Source organism: Aquarana catesbeiana, linkage group LG08, assembly GCF_042186555.1.
Source record: "Aquarana catesbeiana isolate 2022-GZ linkage group LG08, ASM4218655v1, whole genome shotgun sequence".
NCBI classification, from domain to species: domain Eukaryota; kingdom Metazoa; phylum Chordata; class Amphibia; order Anura; family Ranidae; genus Aquarana; species Aquarana catesbeiana.
The window spans coordinates 253,961,945-253,981,403 of NC_133331.1; the positions used below are offsets into that span (position 1 = coordinate 253,961,945).

At 46.8% G+C, this 19,459-nt stretch overlaps 1 protein-coding gene across 1 annotated transcript in view; it reads right to left on the bottom strand.

The window, feature by feature from the left end:
* Positions 1-14,783: 14,783 nt before the first annotated feature.
* The window catches only part of LOC141106729 (glycine N-acyltransferase-like protein 1), a 47,967-nt gene continuing 43,291 nt past the window's right edge, over positions 14,784-19,459 (bottom strand). The window contains exon 5 of the mRNA XM_073597662.1: positions 14,784-15,222. Coding sequence (XP_073453763.1) covers positions 14,784-15,222 — 439 coding nt within the window. The remainder of the gene's footprint in view (positions 15,223-19,459) is intronic.

Below are 19,459 nucleotides of genomic sequence, written 5' to 3' on the forward strand. Positions count from 1 at the left end.
TGCTCCCCCTCCAGTGTCCCCCTGTGTGCTCCCCCAGTGTCCCCCTGTGTGCTTCCCCCCTCCCCAGTGTCCCCCTGTGCCCTCTCCCTCCACCAGTGTCCCCCTGTGTGCTCTCCCTCTCCCAGGGTCCTCCTGTGTCTCTCTCCCCCCCACAGTGTCCGCCTGTGTGCTCTCCCCACCCCACAGTGTCCCCCTGTGTGCTCTCCTCCCAGTGTCCCCCTCCAGTGTCCGCCTGTGTTCTCCCCCTCCAGTGTTCCCCTGTGTGTTCCCCCTCCAGTGTCCCCCTGTGTTCTCCCCCTCCAGTGTCCCGCTGTGTTCTCCCCCTCCAGTGTCCCCCTGTGTGCTCCCCCTCCAGTGTCCCCCTGTGTGCTCCCCCAGTGTCCCCCTGTGTGCTTCCCCCCTCCCCAGTGTCCCCCTGTGCCCTCTCCCTCCACCAGTGTCCCCCTGTGCGCTCTCCCATTCCCAGGGTCTCCTTGTGTGCTTTCCCCCTCCCAGTGTCCCCCTGTGTGCTCTCCCCCTCCACAGTGTCCCCCTGTGTGCTCCCCCCGACAGTGTCCCCCTGTGTGCTCTCCCCCCTACAGTGTCCCCCTGTGTGCTCCCCCTCCAGTGTCCCCCTGTGTGCTCCCCCAGTGTCCCCCTGTGTGCTTCCCCCCTCCCCAGTGTCCCCCTGTGCCCTCTCCCTCCACCAGTGTCCCCCTGTGTGCTCTCCCTCTCCCAGGGTCCTCCTGTGTCTCTCTCCCCCCCACAGTGTCCGCCTGTGTGCTCTCCCCACCCCACAGTGTCCCCCTGTGTGCTCTCCTCCCAGTGTCCCCCTCCAGTGTCCGCCTGTGTTCTCCCCCTCCAGTGTTCCCCTGTGTGTTCCCCCTCCAGTGTCCCCCTGTGTTCTCCCCCTCCAGTGTCCCGCTGTGTTCTCCCCCTCCAGTGTCCCCCTGTGTGCTCCCCCTCCAGTGTCCCCCTGTGTGCTCCCCCTCCAGTGTCCCCCTGTGTGCTCCCCCAGTGTCCCCCTGTGTGCTTCCCCCCTCCCCAGTGTCCCCCTGTGCCCTCTCCCTCCACCAGTGTCCCCCTGTGCGCTCTCCCATTCCCAGGGTCTCCTTGTGTGCTTTCCCCCTCCCAGTGTCCCCCTGTGTGCTCTCCCCCTCCACAGTGTCCCCCTGTGTGCTCCCCCCGACAGTGTCCCCCTGTGTGCTCTCCCCCCTACAGTGTCCCCCTGTGTGCTCCCCCTCCAGTGTCCCCCTGTGTGCTCCCCCAGTGTCCCCCTGTGTGCTTCCCCCCTCCCCAGTGTCCCCCTGTGCCCTCTCCCTCCACCAGTGTCCCCCTGTGCGCTCTCCCATTCCCAGGGTCTCCTTGTGTGCTTTCCCCCTCCCAGTGTCCCCCTGTGTGCTCTCCCCCTCCACAGTGTCCCCCTGTGTGCTCCCCCCGACAGTGTCCCCCTGTGTGCTCTCCCCCCTACAGTGTCCCCCTGTGTGCTCTCCCTTCCCCCACAGTGTCCCCCTGTGTGCTCTCCCTCCCCCCCACAGTGTCCCCCTGTGTGCTCTCCCTCTACCTACAGTGTCCACCTGTGTGCTCTCCCTCACCCCACAATGTCCCCATGTGTGCTCTCCCTCCCCCCACAGTGTCCCCCTGTGTGCTCCCCCTGTGTGCTCCCCCCTGTGTCTCCCTGTGTGCTTCCCCCCCAAGTGTCCCCCTGTGCAGGTGTGGCTTGAGTGTGGGTGGGGACACAGGGGGCCCCATGATCTTCTATTGCCCGGGGGCCCCATGAGTTGTCAGTCCGCCCCTGCACAAAACCCACAACTATTATATATTTTCTGAAAGCAGACACCCTAGATAATAAAATAGCGGTAGTTCAAATTTTTAATGTCACACGATATTACCGCAAAGGTCTAGGAAACACAACATTTCAGTGATAAAAACACTAACGTGAATTTTAGGGCAAACAAACACAATAAATTACTAAAATGTTTGGTAAAATATAAAAGACGAGGTTGTGCCAAGTAAATAGATACCCAACATGCCAAACTTAAAATTTTTGTGCGCCCGTGAAAAGGGGTCAAACTGCAGTACCCTATATTTTCTATAGGTGATGCTTCAAAAGCGTCCTATAGGCTTCAATTTAGTGTTACTGAGGAGGTCTCGTGTTCGAATTATTGCTCTTACTCTGGCTTTGTCTGGTGATGTAACATGTGTATCGCAATTGACGATTCCACACATAGGAGAACCGACGTATGCATTTACATTCATGCGTGTGTATATGTGGGGGTGGGGGAGGCTCAAAAAAAATTTTTTTTGGGGGGGGGGGGGATTTTATGTGCTTGGATGTAACTTTATTTTTTTGCAAAAAAAAAAAAAATTTTTTTTTTGCATAACTTTTTTCATCACATGGGGGACAAAAAGTCCCCTATGTGATTTTTTTTGGTGACAGGTTCTCTTTATTGATATTTGCCGGGCCAAAAAGACCCTACATGTCTCCCCTGTGCTCCACTGAATGTTTTGCAATGCATATAGCATTGTAAAACATTATTTCCCGGGTGATCTAGCCGGGGACACTGAGAGCTTGACCCAGAAGTGATGTCAGAGACGTCTCTTTCCAGGTCACAAGAAGAATGGGAGTAGAGCGGACGTGTGTCCACTCTTCTCCTTCCCCTCCAGCCGCCGGCACCCCCCCATGGAGCTCCCGGGCCCGCAGATGGGCAAGCGTAGCCTGGTAAGCATGGTGGGGCACGGCGGTGGAGGTGTGGCGCCGGTACCGGGCTGTGTGAGAGCGATCGAGCGGCAGCAGGGCCACACAAATGCTATTACCTGACATGCAGGAGACTGCCTGTAAGTTTCACTCACAATCCCGGTGGCTGCAGCCATCGGACTGTGTGTAATACCCCCCCCCCCGGCTGTCAGGTCCATGCGACGTACGGACCTGGCAGTGAAAGGGTTTTAAAGCAGGGGTCCCCAACCAAGTCCGTAGCCTGTTGCTGACCAGGCCACACAACAGGAGATGAGCGGCGACCGCGGTCCATGCAGGGCTATTACAGACCGCGATCCCCGCTCATATCCTGCTGTGTGGCCTGCCGTGTGTCCTTTCCCAGCTCCTCCGGCCAACAATATCATCTTAGCAGGGCAGGGGGCGGGAGGAGCAGCAGATCGAAATGGAGAGCTCCTCCCGCCCCCTGCCCTGCTAATAGGATGACATCGTCGGGATGGGCAGGAGAGCCGGTGTTCTGTGGTGAGGTGCCCCCCATCAAATAGTGCCCGTACGGAACAGCACAACAGCTGATTTGCCGATCAGCTGGGCTAACATAACCGGGGTGCATGCGCACATTGTAGGAGGTATCTCTCGGTGGGAGATACCATTTCACAGGCACAATTTAAACCTATACAAACAGCGGGGGAGATCGTAGTTCGTGCATCGCTGCTGCTGGAGGGTAGCTAGTGGCTGTGTTGAAGAGCTGGCTTTATCTGTGTTGCAACCCGCCCTTTCACACAGGCAAAACCGGCCATTCAACACAGCAAACCCGCCCTGCAACACAGACAAAATCGGAGCATCAGCACACTGTAAAGCCGCCCCGCAACAGCGAGGCACAATGTGAGAAATACGGTCTCCCTCCGCTGTTTGTATAGATTTCAATTGTGGCTGTGAAATGGTATCTCCCATCGAGAGATGCCTCCTATGATGTGCGCTTGCGCCCTGGTCACGTCACTCCAGCTGATCGGCAAATCAGCTGAAGTGCGGCTCTGTCCTGCACATGCGCGGGCACTATTCGATGGGGAGCACTTCTCGACAGAACACCGGGAGAGGACACACAGACTGATCACTGCCTCTGTCCTGCTTAGGTACAAGTCCTGTTCACCGCAGGGGAGGCAGACATTAGAACTGGGAAGTGCAGGGCTTTTTTTTCAGCCATCACCACTGTCTACTGCCCAGCTTCCGAGACAGCGCAGCTGAGCTAACCCAGTGTTTCTCCACAGTTCTCCCCCCCTTGGAGCAAGGTGTCAGCACACGAACACTCAGGGCTGATCCTGGGCGAGTGCTCATGGTGCACCGTGCCCAGGCGCCGCAAGCTGCCGCATAAGGGGGGTGCCGAAGCTATGGCAGTCACTTACTGTTACATTCAGCAGCAGCAGCGCCGCTCTGACCCTAGACTTTTTATTGCACCATCCGCTGGCCTCTCTGCTGCCCGTTGCACTGATTGCTAGACTCGCCTGCCGCCTGGTGTCTAGCAACCAGTGATGTCACGTCATTTATGTTGTAAAGCGCTGCGCAAACTGTTGGCGCTATATAAAACCTGTATGATAATAATAATAATAATGAGGCCGAGGCGAGGCCCCAGCATTCAGAGCAGAGGAGAAGCTTCTTCCTCCTTCGCGCCTGGTCAATTTTGGCTCCACCCACCTCCTCCATCTCCTTCAGACAGCGCGACTCAGAGCCTGAGTAAAGGAAGGGAGCATACCTGAAGAGCAGAGTGTGAGCTGTCCACCTGCACCAGCACCTGCCTGAGGTGAGGCAGCCTGTGTCCATGTTCTGGAGCTCATCTAACAGCACTACTTGTATAATTTTGGTCAAGGTGTTAAATTAATTATTTCATGATAGATATGTGAGAGATATCGTTGCGAACCTTCTAAAAATGCTCTTTACCTGGCTGTAATGCTGATGATGGTTCTGAATGTTTTCTAAGCCAGAGCCTGTATGCACATCAATAAAGTTTAGGAAAGTTAAAAATTCTTATCTGCATACCTCCTCCAGGTTAATGAATATAAATGTTGGAACAACTGAGCCATTTTTCTGGCATTTTCAGAAAGAAAAGTCAGTAGTGGAAACCTCTGTAAACATAAAAACAGATCAGAAATGGCTAATCAGACAATGGCGGCTTTATCCTTCTATTAAGACTTTGCATCAAGTTTCTCAAACCTTTGCATACCTGCGTTTTATGTGATAATGACTAAGCCCCTCCCCTTCATGACATTGTTGAAAGGTGGCAGAGCATGGGTAACCTTAAAATGATGCCGCCCCCCCTCAAAAAAGTTTTGCGAACGCTAATGCCATGTGATAGTAACAAGGCAGTGACAGGTGCTCGTAATAGAGACAACAGGGGTCTATTACCTCCCTGATGTCTTCTGTACCTGCAAACAATGCAAATCTGCCCTCTGCCAAAAATCTGACATTTCTGAACCAGAAGTGCCCAGCTCTAAGTATAATGTAAGCTGAGAACATCAGATTGCCTCTTGAGGGATCAGGAAGGAATTCTTTTCCCCTGCTGGAGCAAATTGGACAAAACACAAAAGAAGAGAGCGCAAAGCCTCCCTAGTGTAACTTGGATTTAATATGGTAACGGTAAAAACACTACAATGGTCAAACTCACATTGTGTGAAGATAGATACAGCATAAGGATTCCACTGTGGCCACACTCCTTTAACTACTTAAGGACCGGAAGGATTTACCCCCTTAATGACCAGGCCATTTTTTGTGATACGGCACTGCTTCGCTTTAACTGACAATTACAATCATGCGACGCTGTACCCAAACAAAATTGTTGTCTTTTTTTTCCCACAAATAGAGCTTTCTTTTGGTGGTATTTGATCACATCTGTGATTTTTATTTTTTGCGCTATAAACAAAAAAAGAGCCACAATTTTGAAAAAAAGCAATATTTTTTACTTTTTGCTATAATAAATATCCCCAAAAAGAATATATAAAAACAAATTCTTCCTCAGTTTAGGCCGATATATATTCTTCTACATATTTTTGGTAAAAAAATTGTAATAAGTGTATATTGATTCGTTTGCGCAAACGTTATAGCGTCTACAAAACAGGGAATAGATTTGACATTTTTCTTTTTTTCCTTTTCTTTTTTACTAGTAATGGCGGCAATCAGCGATTTTTATCTGGACTGCAACATTTCAGCGGACAGATCAGCACTTTTGACACATTTTTGGGACCAATGACATCTATACAGCGATCAGTGCTATAAAAATGCACTGATTACCGTGTAAATGTCACTGCTAGGGAACGACACTAGGGGACGATCAAGGGGTTAAATGTGTTCCCTGCTCACACATCTAACTCCACTATCTCCTCTCCAATGCCTCTTACCATTGGGGTCCACCAAGGTTCTGTCCTTGGACCTTTACTATTCTCGATCTACACATCCTCTCTGGGTCAGCTGATAGCCTCCCATGGCCGATCCCAAATCTATCTCTCTACCCCTCAGCTCACCCCATCAGTCTCCCCACACATCACTGATTTACTAACAGACATATCAGCCTAGATGTCACACTACTTCCTCAAACTGAATCTATCTAAAACGGAGCTCATAATATTTCATCCACCGCGTGCCCCTTCCCCTGACTTCTCTGTCAAGATCAATGGCACAACTATTAGTCCATCCCCACATGCCAAGGTGCTAGGGGTAACCTTAGACTCTGTCCTTTCAGGCCCACATCCAATCCCTGTCCAAATCATGCTGCCACCGCAACATCTCTAGAATACGCCCCTTTTTAACCAATGACACCACCAAGCATCTAATTCACTCCCTGGTTATCTCTCGCCTCGACGACTGCAAGTCTCTCCTCATTGAATTACCTTTAGATGCACTATCCCCCTTCAGTCCATTATGAATGCTGCTGCAGCCACCTTACCAACCATTCAGTGTCCACCCTCCCTGCCAATCCCTGCATTGGCTTCCACTCACCCAACAAATAAAATTTAAAGTACTAACAATAATTTACAAATCCATCCATAACTCTGCCCCCAGCTACATCACTAACCCAGTCCCAAAATACCAACCAAACCACTCTCTTCAGTCCCCCCAAGACCTCCTGCTCTCTAGCTCCCTTGTCACCACCTCCCATGCTCACCTCCAGGATTTCTCTAGAGCTTCTCCCATCCTGTGGAACTCCCTACCCCAATCTGTCCGACTGTCCCCTAATCTAGCCATCATTAGACGATCCCTGAAAACCCTTCTCTTTAAAGAAGCTTATCCTGCTTCAAACTAATACACTGTTTTACTTTCTCCATCAGCTCATTCCCCACAGTTATTACCTTTTGTATCAATTAACCCTCCCTCCTAGATTGTGAGCTCTAACAAGCAGGGTCCTCTGATTCCTCTTGTACCAAATTGTAATGTAACTGCAATGTCTGTTTTAATTTTGTTAAGTGCTGCGCAAACTGTTGGCGCTATATAAATCCTAAATAATTGTAGCGCTGGTAGATTTATGATCTACCAACTGATAGGTAAATTTAGTGAATTGCTCGTTAGGGGAGTTAGATTTGCCTCTGTTCCAGCTTGGCTGACGTTGCGTGTGGTTGCACACTGGCCCGGTGAGTGTCGCTGTTACCATTGGCTAGTGTTGGAAGGGCAACGTATCGAAGCGTATGGGTGCTCCTCTGTCCCGGAGACAACTCGGTGGAGGTGGTCCTCCGAGTTGCATTCTGGGAGAGGGTATTTATGGGACAGACACCATGTTTTGGGGTTCGTTTGCAGCCACCTGCTATCCCTCCTGGTCGACAGGTATGCGTTAGAGTGCTACCTCGTGGTCCTTCGTTCCGGAGGCCCGCACCGATGCGGTGCGTGGGTGGGCCCAGAAGCATGTCTGGGGCCTACCACAGCAGCCGAGGAATGGTCCTGAGCTGTCTATCCAGAGTGAAGAAGCTGGACAACCGAGAAGATCCCAGGGGAGGACCCATCATGAAAGGATCATGCAGAGTGCTGGTCTGGAGAGGGGCCTGGTGACTCGGTTGGAGGACGTATCCTAAAGTAGTTCTACAGCATAGTACTGCTGGGTTGGCTTAGAGGCCCAAGTACTGTGTCTGACATTCACCACAAAATTTAATACATCCTGTGGCAGAGGATCGTACGGGGTTTTTTCAAGCAAGTTTTGTTCGTGCTACGTACTGGCTGCTAGGCAAGTGAGAGAGGCCTATCCAGGCAAGCAAAGATTGTGTCCCACAAGGGGATTGCATCCGATTACAATATTCAGCTTTAAAGGACGTTCTCAAGAATCCTAAAGAAAGATATTTGAGCTTCCCTGCAGCTTCCCTCCTGCCTCTTTCCTGCTACTTCCTTCGTTACTTGGTTCAATAAAGCATTGAAAACGTACTCAAGTGTTGGTGCTTTTATCGTCCAGAGGTAAACTCAACGGAACCCTAGACCTGGTGCTGGTGAAGCAGGGGTGTCAAGAGTGAAGGTAACAAGCCCGCTTAAACCAGCAGCTCCACCGAGAGTTATTGCTACATGTGGGGGCGTCGTTCGGGATTTGTTGACAATCAATTCTCGCAACACAGAGAGGCGTTTCACCCGGGAGTTTACGGTGAGAGCTGGACTTTATCAAATTTTTCAGGAAGAGAAGAGGTTAAAAGTTGCAGGACTTTATTTCTGAATGAATAGGCGGTGGGTGACAGTAAAAGCCCGGGAGCTACATGATCAGAAGAACAAGTGGGAGGAGCCTACCCTACTTGATACCGCGTGGGACGCGTGTATGTGTTTGGCGCCAGAGAAGAAGAGAGGCCTCATGATCGTGCTGAGAAGATCAGAGGGTGGCCATGTCTTTTTCAGCGATGCAGCCAATTATGGGACCAAGAATGTTCCCTGCAAGCACTGCGTTGAATACTATGCTGACCGGAGCCCTGCTTACAGATACTGGTGTTCGTCTGAAGCCGCAGGGGAGGTTTGTTCTGTATACCTCAGGAGATATTGAGGGACTGGGCATGATTTGCCATAGATGTGAAGGACTGGCCGTACATCTCCGTCCATTTGGTCGATGTCCGCAATGTGGAGAGTATTTGTTTGTGGTGGAGCAACCTACTATGTCGCCCCGTGCTTATCGGATGGATTGGGCAACAGGTATCACCACAGTAAAAGCTGCTATTACTACAGAGAGAGAGCGGCAAGCCATTACTTTGCCTGTTGTTGCCGAGAATGTTCCGGAGAGAGACACTGCTGTTGCCGTCTCATCAGCGGACATTGCTTTGAATTCTGAGTCCACCACGCCTGTTTCTGTTGTACCTGTACAGAGGAAGGTGGGATATGTGAAGGCTTCCCGCGGCCGTGGCCTACCCCCGAGGTTACCCGAACCGGATCCAGCAAAGTCCACGACAGGAACGGGTAAGCAGCTGATGGGGAATGTATCTGGGACTGTAAATAAGTATCTGCCAGTAGAAGAGTTGGGAGATTCGGAAATAGAATCCATGTCGGATCTTTACGGTGATGATGACCTGTTTGAGACTATGTCACAAGAACTGTTATGGTCACAAGGCGAAGACATCGCCTCTGCTATGACTTTCCCTGAATGGACAGCCCTGAGTTCTGGGAAGACATCACCCTGTGTGGAGCCACACAGCACTGTAAATGAGACTTTGTCAAAAGTTGTTAGTTCACTACAGACACCGGCTGGGTCTATTGTGAGCAAATCCTTGGATTCCTCCTGGCATGGGAAAGAACAGATCCTTGCCCAAACTTGCACGTTAGCAGAGAATGTTAAACAAGCGTGTAGCTACGGAGTATGGCTTGGAGTTCCCCTATGTCCCTCAGGATGTAATGCAAGTGATTGAAGTTAACCGGGAACTTTGGTACAGTGACAGCTGTTTGGGACTACTTGTCTGTGCCTAAGCCTTTCCGAAAGACTGGATGTTCTGTTAAAATTGATGAACGTTTTGGTGGATGTTTTATGCACTGGAATTTCGGTCGGCACATCTATGCTGACAAAGTGGTCATCTGCAGGCCCGGAAAAGATGACGTTGTATATTTCATTACCACAGTGGATAAACTGGGAAAGACACTGACCTTGCCAGATCCCCGGTTTTATTGGTAACTATGGACAAATGAACTTTGAAGTTAGTTAGTTAGTGTCAGTATAAAGAGATCTTCGTGGTCAAGGTCTGGATTTTCGTCTCAGTGTTTTGAATCCAAGGACTTCTTTTTTGCTAGCCGGATTTCTTTCAGGTGAAAAAAAAATGTATACAGAGATGGACTCCTAAAGATTATTTTTGATAATAGATTATGGGAAGAGAGTCTCCTTTTTAAATGAGGCTTTGCTCCTGAAGTTGTACAGTATATATGTGTGTTTAACATGTTTTCCTTTTCAGGAACCATTTGATCTCCTATCAAGCTGTGAGGCTTTTCAGCTAGATAGTGAGGTTGTGTACAGTCATAGGATGGTTTTGTTTACGGACGTGAACATATTGTTTTATAGATGTTAATCTCATAATGTCTTTCCTTCTTCTCTATCTAATCCAAGTTTTAAGCTCAAATACCTACTCCCAGGCTTGGGAGTTATTATCATTATCTTTGGACAGACGTTGGGGACAACCTCTATTGTAGCGGGGGGAGTATGTAGCGCTGGTAGATTTAAGATCTACCAACTGATAGGTAAATTTAGTGAATTGCTCGTTAGGGAAGTTAGATTTGCCTCTGTTCCAGCTTGGCTGACGTTGTGTGTGGTTCCACACTGGGCCGGTGGGTGTTGCTGTTACCATTGGCTAGTGTTGGAAGGGCAACGTGACGAAGCGTATGGGTGCTCCTCTGTCCCGGAGACAACTCGGTGGAGGTGGTCCTCCGAGTTGCATTCTGGGAGAGGGTATTTATGGAACAAACGCCATGTTTTGGGGTTCATTTGCAGCAACCTGCTGGCCCTCCTGGCCGACAGGTATGCGTTAGAGTGCTACCTCGTGGTCCTTCGTTCCGGAGGCCCGCGCTGATGCGGTGCGTGGGTGGGCCCAGAAGCATGTCTGGGGCCTACCACAGCGCCGAGGAATGGTCCTGAGCTGTCTATCCAGAGTGAAGAAGCTGGACAACCGAGAAGATGCCAGGGGAGGATCCGTCACGGAAGGATCATGCAGAGTGCTGGTCTGGAGAGGGGCCTGGTGACTTGGTTGGACGTATCCTAAAGTAGTTCTACAGCATAGTACTGCCGGGTTGGCTTAGAGGTCCAAGTACTGTGTCTGACATTCACCTCAAAATTGAATACATCCTGTGGCAGAGGATCGTACGAGTTTATTTCAACCAAGTCTGTGGCTGAGACTTTTGTTCGTGCTACGTACTGGCTGCTAGGCAAGTGAGAGAGGCCTATCCAGGCGAGCAAAGACTGTGTCCCACAAGGGGATTGCATCCGATTACAATATTCAACTTTAAAGGACGTTCTCAAGAATCCTAAAGAAAGGTATTTGAGCTTCCCTGCAGCTTCCCTCATGCCTCTTTCCTGCTACTTCCTTCGTTACTTGGTTCAATAAAGCATTGAAAATGTACTCAAGTGTTGGTGCTTTTATCGTCCATAGGTAAACTCAACGGAACCCTAGACCCGGTGCCGATGAAGCAGGGGTGTCGAGAGTGAAGGTAACAAGCCCGCTTAAACCAGCAGCTCCACCGAGAGTTATTGCTACATAATAATAATAATAATCTAACTGTGTGGGGATGTGATTTACTAGAGGAGGAGCCAGATCGCTGCTCCTACTTAGTAGGAGAAGACGATCTGTCTCTCCTCTCCTGACAGGTAGTGTTCTCGCTCTCATGCCCACGATTGCGCGTGTGTAACTGCACTTCCCTGATTTCCTCCCTCTCTGCGAGAAGCCTGCTAATCACTGGGGCTAGGAGGCAGACAGAAGTGACAGCCACCAGCATCACTTTAAGGCCTCATGTACACTGCTGCTTGTAAACAGACGTTCAGAGGCAGTTGGTTGCTTTTTTCAGCTGCCCCTGATGTCATCCAAAGTTATCTTATGTGTACATGTACACAGGTTTGTTTAATGTCGTTTTTAGGCAGTTGCATTTATAGGCTATTCTTTGAAGGCAAAAAAATTAGTCCAGACGCCAAAGTTTCCGTTGTTTCAGACGCAAAACGCCGCTAAATGTGGTTTGCCGCAATTACCGCGTTTTGCCTCGATTTCATTTATAATCGTTTTTACAGGTGCCCTATTTTCTAGCGTTACAAAACTTAAAAATGATAGCAAATGATGAAAAAACACTAAAAAATATTTTAAAAACTTGTAATTGCTTGCTATGCTTTATAGACTATTTACATACCCCTAATGAGCATGATCCAATCCAATACACGACTAGCATTGCTGTTAGCCAAAGTATAATTGGAATTTGACCTATATGTTGTTAGATTTCAACCAGATGACCCCACCATTGGGCTTCACCCCCGACTTGATCAAACATAGTTGCATGAAATTTAGGGTTAGGGTTAGTGTTTCCTATTAGGGTTAGGGGGCTATGGTTAGGGTTTTCCCCTTGAAGAACAAGTTTAGGGTTATGATACGGGTTATGGTTTCCCATTAGGGTTAGGGGGTTATGGTTAGGGTTTTCCCCTTGACAAATAAGTTTAGGGTTATGGTAAGTGTTATGGTTTCCCGTTAGGGTTAGGGTTTCTTGTTAGGGGTTATGGTTAGGCTTTTCCCCTTGAAGAACAAGTTTAGGGTTATGGTAAGTGTTATGGTTTCGGATTAGGGTTTCCCATTAGGGTTAGGGGGTTATGGTTAGGGTTTTCGCCTTGAAGAACAAGTTTAGGGTTATGGTAAGTGTTATGGTTTCCCATTAGGGTTAGGGTTTCTGGTTAGGGTTAGGGTATTCCATTAGGGTTAGGGGGTTTATGGTTAGGGTTTTTCCCCTGAACAACAAGCTTAGTGTTATGGTAAGTGTTATGGTTTCCCGTTAGGGTTACAGTTAGGGTTTCCGGTTAGGGGGTTATGCTTAGGGTTTTCCCCTCGAAGAAGAAGTTAGGGTTTCAGTTTAGGGTTAGGGGTTAGGGTTTCCCATTAGGGTTAGGGGGTTATGGTTAGGGTTTTTCCCTTGAAGAACAAGTTTAGGGTTATGGTAAGTGTTATGGTTTCCCGTTAGGGTTAGGGGGTTATGGTTAGGGTTTTCCCCTTGAAGAACAAGTTAGGGTTAGGGGTTAGGGTTTCCCATTAGGGTTAGGGGGTTATGGTTAGGGTTTTCCCCTTTAAGAACAAGATAGGGTTAGGGCTTCTTGTTAGGGTTTCCAGTTAGGGTTTACCATTAGGGTTAGGGGGTAATAGTTAAGGTTAGGGTTTTCCCCTTGAAGAACAAGTTAGGGTTTCCGGTTAGAGTTAGGGTTTCTGGTCAGGTTTAGGGTTTCCCATTAGGGTTAGGGTTTTCCCCTTGAAGAACAAGTTAGGGTTAGGGTTTACGAGTAGGGTTAATTAAAAATATTTACAAAATTGCAATTAAAATTTGCATAAAAAATACAAAATAATTTAAAAAAAATGAAATTACACATACAGCTTTTAAAAAAAATAATTGCAATTTAAAAATTAAATACATTAAAAAATTGCAATTAAATCTTACATAAAAAAGACAAAATAAATAAATAAAAAAAATGAAATTACATATAAAGCTTATAATAAAAAAATAAACAAAAAATATACTAATCAATTGCAATTTAAAAATTAAATATATTAAAAAATTTGCACTTTTTCCTCACATATGCTCATTATGGGATCCATAGTAAAAGCACCGAAATTGAGGTAGATACAAGTACACTGCTGCTCTCTCAGCTGCTGCTACTCACTCTGGTCTCACAGAATGGCTGAAATAGTTAAGTAATACTGTTTTTTGGGCTTTGGGAGGGTCCTATGATGTTATCTTAAATAAACGCTCCTAGACGCAAACGCGGCAAAACACGGCATGCAAATGCAGCAAAACGGGCGTTTTTATACTCCGGTTTGAAACTGTCAAAAAATTTGTTCAGAGGAGGTTGCCTTAGCATCCCGTGTACATTAAGCCTAGATGATTGATGATATCAGCTGTCTTTTCTGTTTGTGGGCCTACCAAAGCACTAGGTACAATCAGTCAGAACCAGTGAACCATTTGTGACTCCAAACGGGGGCAGGGCAGTGAAGGTTAGATTAAAGTGATTGTAAGGGATAATTTTTTTTTTTTTAATAACAAACATATTTACGTAATCATATTTACCTCCAGTGTGCAGCTTGTTTTGCACAGAGAGGCCCCAAACATCATCTTCTGGGGTCCCCCGGCGGCTCTCACGGCACCTCCCCGCATCAGATAACCCCCTAGGAGAAGCACTCTCCCGGGGGGTTACCTTGCGGGCGTGCTCCCCAGTCCAGCATTTGCGTCCATAGACACGAATGCCTGACTTGGCCCCGCCCCCCACGCCCATGTCATTGGATTTGATTGACAGCAGCGGGAGCCAATGGCTGCGCTGCTATCAATCTAACCAATCAAGAGTCGGGACCCCGTGGAGAGAGGGACGGCGCGTCCCCGCCGAAGAGTTGAAGGGACTCATATTATTATTATTATTATACGAGATTTATATAGCGCCAACAGTTTACTCAGCGCTTTACAATGTATAATGGGGACAACACAATTACAGTACAGTTCAATACAAAAGGTACAGGAGGGCCCTGCTCGTAGAGCTTACATTCTAAAGGGAGGGGGTGGTGGTACAAAAGGTAATAGCTGCAAAGAATGATCTGATGGGGGTGACTCATATAAGTAAAATGGGAGGGCTGGGGGGCTGGTGACTGCCAGGTGTTTTCCCATAAGGTGAAAAAACACGAGGGTTTACATCCCCTTTAAGATAAGCAGCATGGGTTAACATTTAATCAAACTTATTGGTTTGCCCAGCATGGGAACGACCCAAGTCACCTAAATCAGACACAGGTCATCTAATCAGGCATCTTAAGACACATCCAGCTGCAGTGACCTGGGACACCCTGAACCCTGCTTGTACTAGAACTTATGACCCACATATTCTACGAAGACAATAAATTGGGGTGAAACTAAATTTTAGTATGAAGCAGATGCCAACACACAATGTGTTTTTTTATAACAATATTTTATTAGTCTGTATTGAAATTTTACTTTTTTGCGTGAAGTAAAATTCCATCCATGTGCCAATAAACCGAAATCCTATCTTGAGGCACATACATTGGATTGGCACATTATCAGGTTTCAAACATGCATAATATAGATCTACTTTTCCCTGATTGGCTGCACAAAACTTGAGGAACATGTTGTGTGCGAGACCAAGTCTCTTGTAGGCAGGGGACATGTAGATCGTGCGATATTCCATGGAGCAGTCAGGCAACAACCAGCCAATGGGTTGATCCAGCCCTTTCTTCCGAACACAGATGTTAGGTAGGTCCTGAATACAACGTTCTATAAAACAAAGACTTTGCTGCTTCTTTTGCCCGCACACCAATTGATTGTTTACGACTGGAGCTTCACTGACCAAGAGTGGGGTGTAGTAAAATTCATTTGAACTGTGGAAAGAAAGAGGGAAGACAGTGAAGCAATGATTATTGTGTTCATTAAAAATCTCTTTTCACTCTCATTTTATTATAATAAAGATACTTATACATATGTGTTGTAATATGTTCACCGATTTATGTGGGACATTATATTATTATATATATGTACACATACAGCACAATATTAACCAGGCCTAAAATTCAGTTGACAATGGTCGATTTGTCCAAGCCAACTCAATTTTAATATAACAGCTGATGTCCCTTTGATATGTTTATCTTATGCAAGTCTACCTAGGTGTGTGAGGTATGACCTAATTGAACATTTCAAATGATGTTCAGGTGGTATATGGTAATCTAATCTAATTACACATATCTAAGGGGACTTGTTGATGTTGATATGCGGGAGTGCAAATTGGGGCAGTTTATGACTGCAGCTCTTCACGGCTGGGGTTTGTTGTCTGTCTGAAAGACTAAAGCATATTAAAGGCCTGAATGGAGACGGCCAATAAAATTGCTCAGCCATTCAGTGTCTAGTGAATATAACATGGCGTTCAGTCTATAGTTTAATATAGTCTTGTCTGTGTATGACTATGAAGGCGCAGACCTAGGAAAAATGGGACTCTGAATTATATACTCTGTCAGATTTTTTGCCATCTGTGGACTTTGGACCTTGTTCTGTGTTGGAAGTCAATAAAGTGCATCTCTCTGGAAGAATTGGGTTTCTGCGGAAGAGTACTTACATCATCTTTATAATAATTACTAAATTAATCATCCACCCCAATATAAATTATATCATTACAATATGTTGGATGGGTAGTGCCAAAAAGTGGGAATAGGCCAAAAAACTGAAAATCCCATTGTCTTTACTCTGATTTAATGCTAGTAAAGTTGGATATACAGATGTTGGATATAAAATTTGTTTGGTAATAGCCTGGCTAATTGTGGATGAACTACCTTGGATTGTAAGGAAGCTCTGGCACCAGAAACCGCACTTGGCCAAACTGGGAGCTCTATTGGCCTATGGAGAGTAATTTAGGGAAGATAATAATGTTCCTGCACTTATAGGTATTAGTGATGACAGTATTAACCCAAAGACCCCAGCCCAGGTTATCAATATGATTATTAACAATCTGGGCTGCAAGAGTTCTTTTTGCAAAATAGCTCAAGCTCTGTCAGATTGGATGGAGAGCGTCTGTAAACAACAATTTTCATGTCTTGTCACAGCTTCACATAGTGGGCTGGAACAGACAGTAAAACTATATGGGAGGAGAAAGCTGAGAGGCAATATGGGCTGTGCTCTCTCCTCCAGCCTTTACTCTGACCACATGCATGTTTTCTAAGTGGCCAGGAGGCCACTCTAGCTCCTTACAAGGAGGTGCTAGAGAAGACAAGGTGGAAACTAATGCCGGCTCCAGGAATCTCTAAAGTAGACGTGATGCTGCATCACCCAAGAGAGCAAATACCATATGTAATAATTCAGAGACAAAAGCTACATATATTGTAAATATATATGGCTGGACAGTAAAGTGCCTTGAAAAAGTATTCATACCCCTTGAAATTTTCCACATTTTGTTATGTTACATCCAAAAATGTAAATGTGTTTTATTGGGATTTTACTGCATGTGGTAGACCAAGACAAAGTAGCACATAATTACAAAGTGGAAGGAAAATGGTAAATGGTTTTCAATTTTTTTTTTACAAATAAATATCTGAAAAAGTGTGGCGTCCATTTGTGTTCAGCCACTTTTACTCTGATACCCCTAACTAAAATCTAGTGGAACCAATTGCCTTCAGAAGTCACCTAATTAGTAAATAGAGTCCACCTGTATGTAATTTAATCGCAGTATAAATACAGCTGTTCTGTGAAGCCCTCATAGGTTTATTAGAGAACCTTAGTGAACAAACAGCACCATGTAGGCCAAGGAACACACCAAACAGGTCAGGGATAAAGTTGTGGAGAAGTTTAAAGCAGGGTTAGGTTATAAAAAAAAAATCCCAAGCTTTGAACATCTCACAGAGCACTGTTCAATCCATCATCCGAAAATGGAAAGAGTATGGCACAACTGCAACCTACCAAGATATGGCTGTCCACCTAAACTGACAGGCCAGGGCAAGGAGAGCATTAAATAGAGAAGCAGCCAAGAGGCCCATGGTAACTCTGGAGGAGCTGCAGAGATCCACAGCTCAGGTGGGGGAATCTGTCCACAGGACAACTATTAGTCGTGCACTCCACAAATCTGCCCTTTATGGAAGAGTAGCAAGAAGAAAGCCATTGCTGGAAGAAGGCCACAAGTAGTCCCATTTGCAGTTTACGAGAAGCCATGTGGGGGACACAGCAAAAATGTGGAAGAAGGTGCTCTGGTCAGATGAGACCAAAATTTAACCTTTTGGCCTAAAAGCAAAATGCTATTTGTGTGCTATCTGTGAGGAAAACAAGCACTGCACATCACCCTGAACACACCATCCCCACCGTGAAACATGGTGGTGGCAGCATCATGTTGTTGGGATGCTTTTCTTCAGCAGGGGCAGGGAAGCTGGTCAGAGTTGATGGGAAGATGGATGGAGCCAAATACAGGGCAATCTTAGAAGAAAACTTGTTTTTGAGTCTGCAAAAGACTTGAGACTGGGGCGGAGGGTCACCTTCCAGCATGACAACAACCCTAAACATACAGCCAGAGCTACAATGGAATGGTTTAGTTGAAAGCATATTCATGTGTTAGAATGGCCCAGTCAAAGTCAAAACCTAAACCCAATTGAGAATTGAAAATTGCTGATCACAGACACTCATCCAAACTGACAGAGCTTGAGCTATTTTGCAAAAAGAAGAATGGACAAAAATTTCACTCTAGATGTGCAAACTTGGTAGCTTTCCACTGGAAAGCTCTCCATATCTGTTTTTGCCCCCACCCCCATCTCCCACCATATGATGAAGACGCTGCCGATGGGATGTGGAAGCTGACAGGCCTGGGCGCAGAGGACTAAAAAAATGTTGAAATGCATCACTGAGCGGCCCCCTTCTCCACCGCTCCTCTCTTGACCAACAGAAGCCTCAAAACTATGTTTTCCAACAGACTGTAAGCTACCAGAGTCGGCAAAGGTGTTACATAAACTCCCTTTTTAAGGTGACCTCAAGAGCCTTCATCTTCTGCTCCCTCTGTGGATACGGGATGAGTTCTGAGACTTTCCCCTTTTAACATTGGTCAAGGAGGGTTGCCAACCAATAGTGATCCTTCTCCTTGATGCCATGTATTCTCGGGTCCTTTCACAGGCTTTGAAGAATGAGGGAGCCCATGCACCGCAAGTTTGCGGAGGCATGAGAAGCAGACCCCTCGGGGTCACTGAGGATTACAGCATCTGGAACTGCCTCCTCCCAGCTACGTACTACTCCCAAGGGTTCTGGGGATGGAAAACCATCTGTTAAGGGTTGACTTATGTCTTGCTCTGCTTGAATGCCTCCAAAGCTGCCAGAATCTTCCTCCTCCTTCCTCTCCTCTTGTGTGTTCTGTGGCATAGGAAGAATGGTGTCCGCATAAAGTGGGCTTTGAGAGGAAAGGAAGTCCTCCTCTTCCTCCCTCTGCTCTGCCTCGAATGCCCTGTCCATAATGCCACTAGGGATGAGCTTTGAGTTTGACTCGAACATCGGCTGTTCGATCATTCGCCAAAGATCGAGCATTATGGGGTGTTCGACTGTATACAGTTTAGCTAGATCTCACTGCAGACCGTTCCTGCTGTACTGTTTCTAATATACTTCAGGCAGGCAGTTGATTCAGTAAGCTGCAGTGTATTTAATATATATATATACACACACACACACATACATACATACATACATACATACACACACACACACACACACACACACACACACACATCCCGGCTTTGTATAAAATATATACACTATATATATATTACATACATACATATATACATACACACACAGTATCCAGTTTAGCTAGATCTCACTGCAGACCGTTCCTGGTGTACGTATTCAAATACACTTTCAGGCAGGCAGGCGATTCAGTGATCCACAGTGCATAAAATATAATACTGTCTCCTACATATATATCCACTGCATTGTAGTCTAGCCAAGCCTATATCTGACTGCAGGCCATTGCTGGTGTACGTTTTCAAATACACTTTCAGGCAGGCAGGCAAGTGATTCAGTGATCCGCAGTGCAAAAAATATATATACCGTCTCCAACATACTGTATATATATCCACTGCATTCCAGTCTAGCCAAGCCTATATC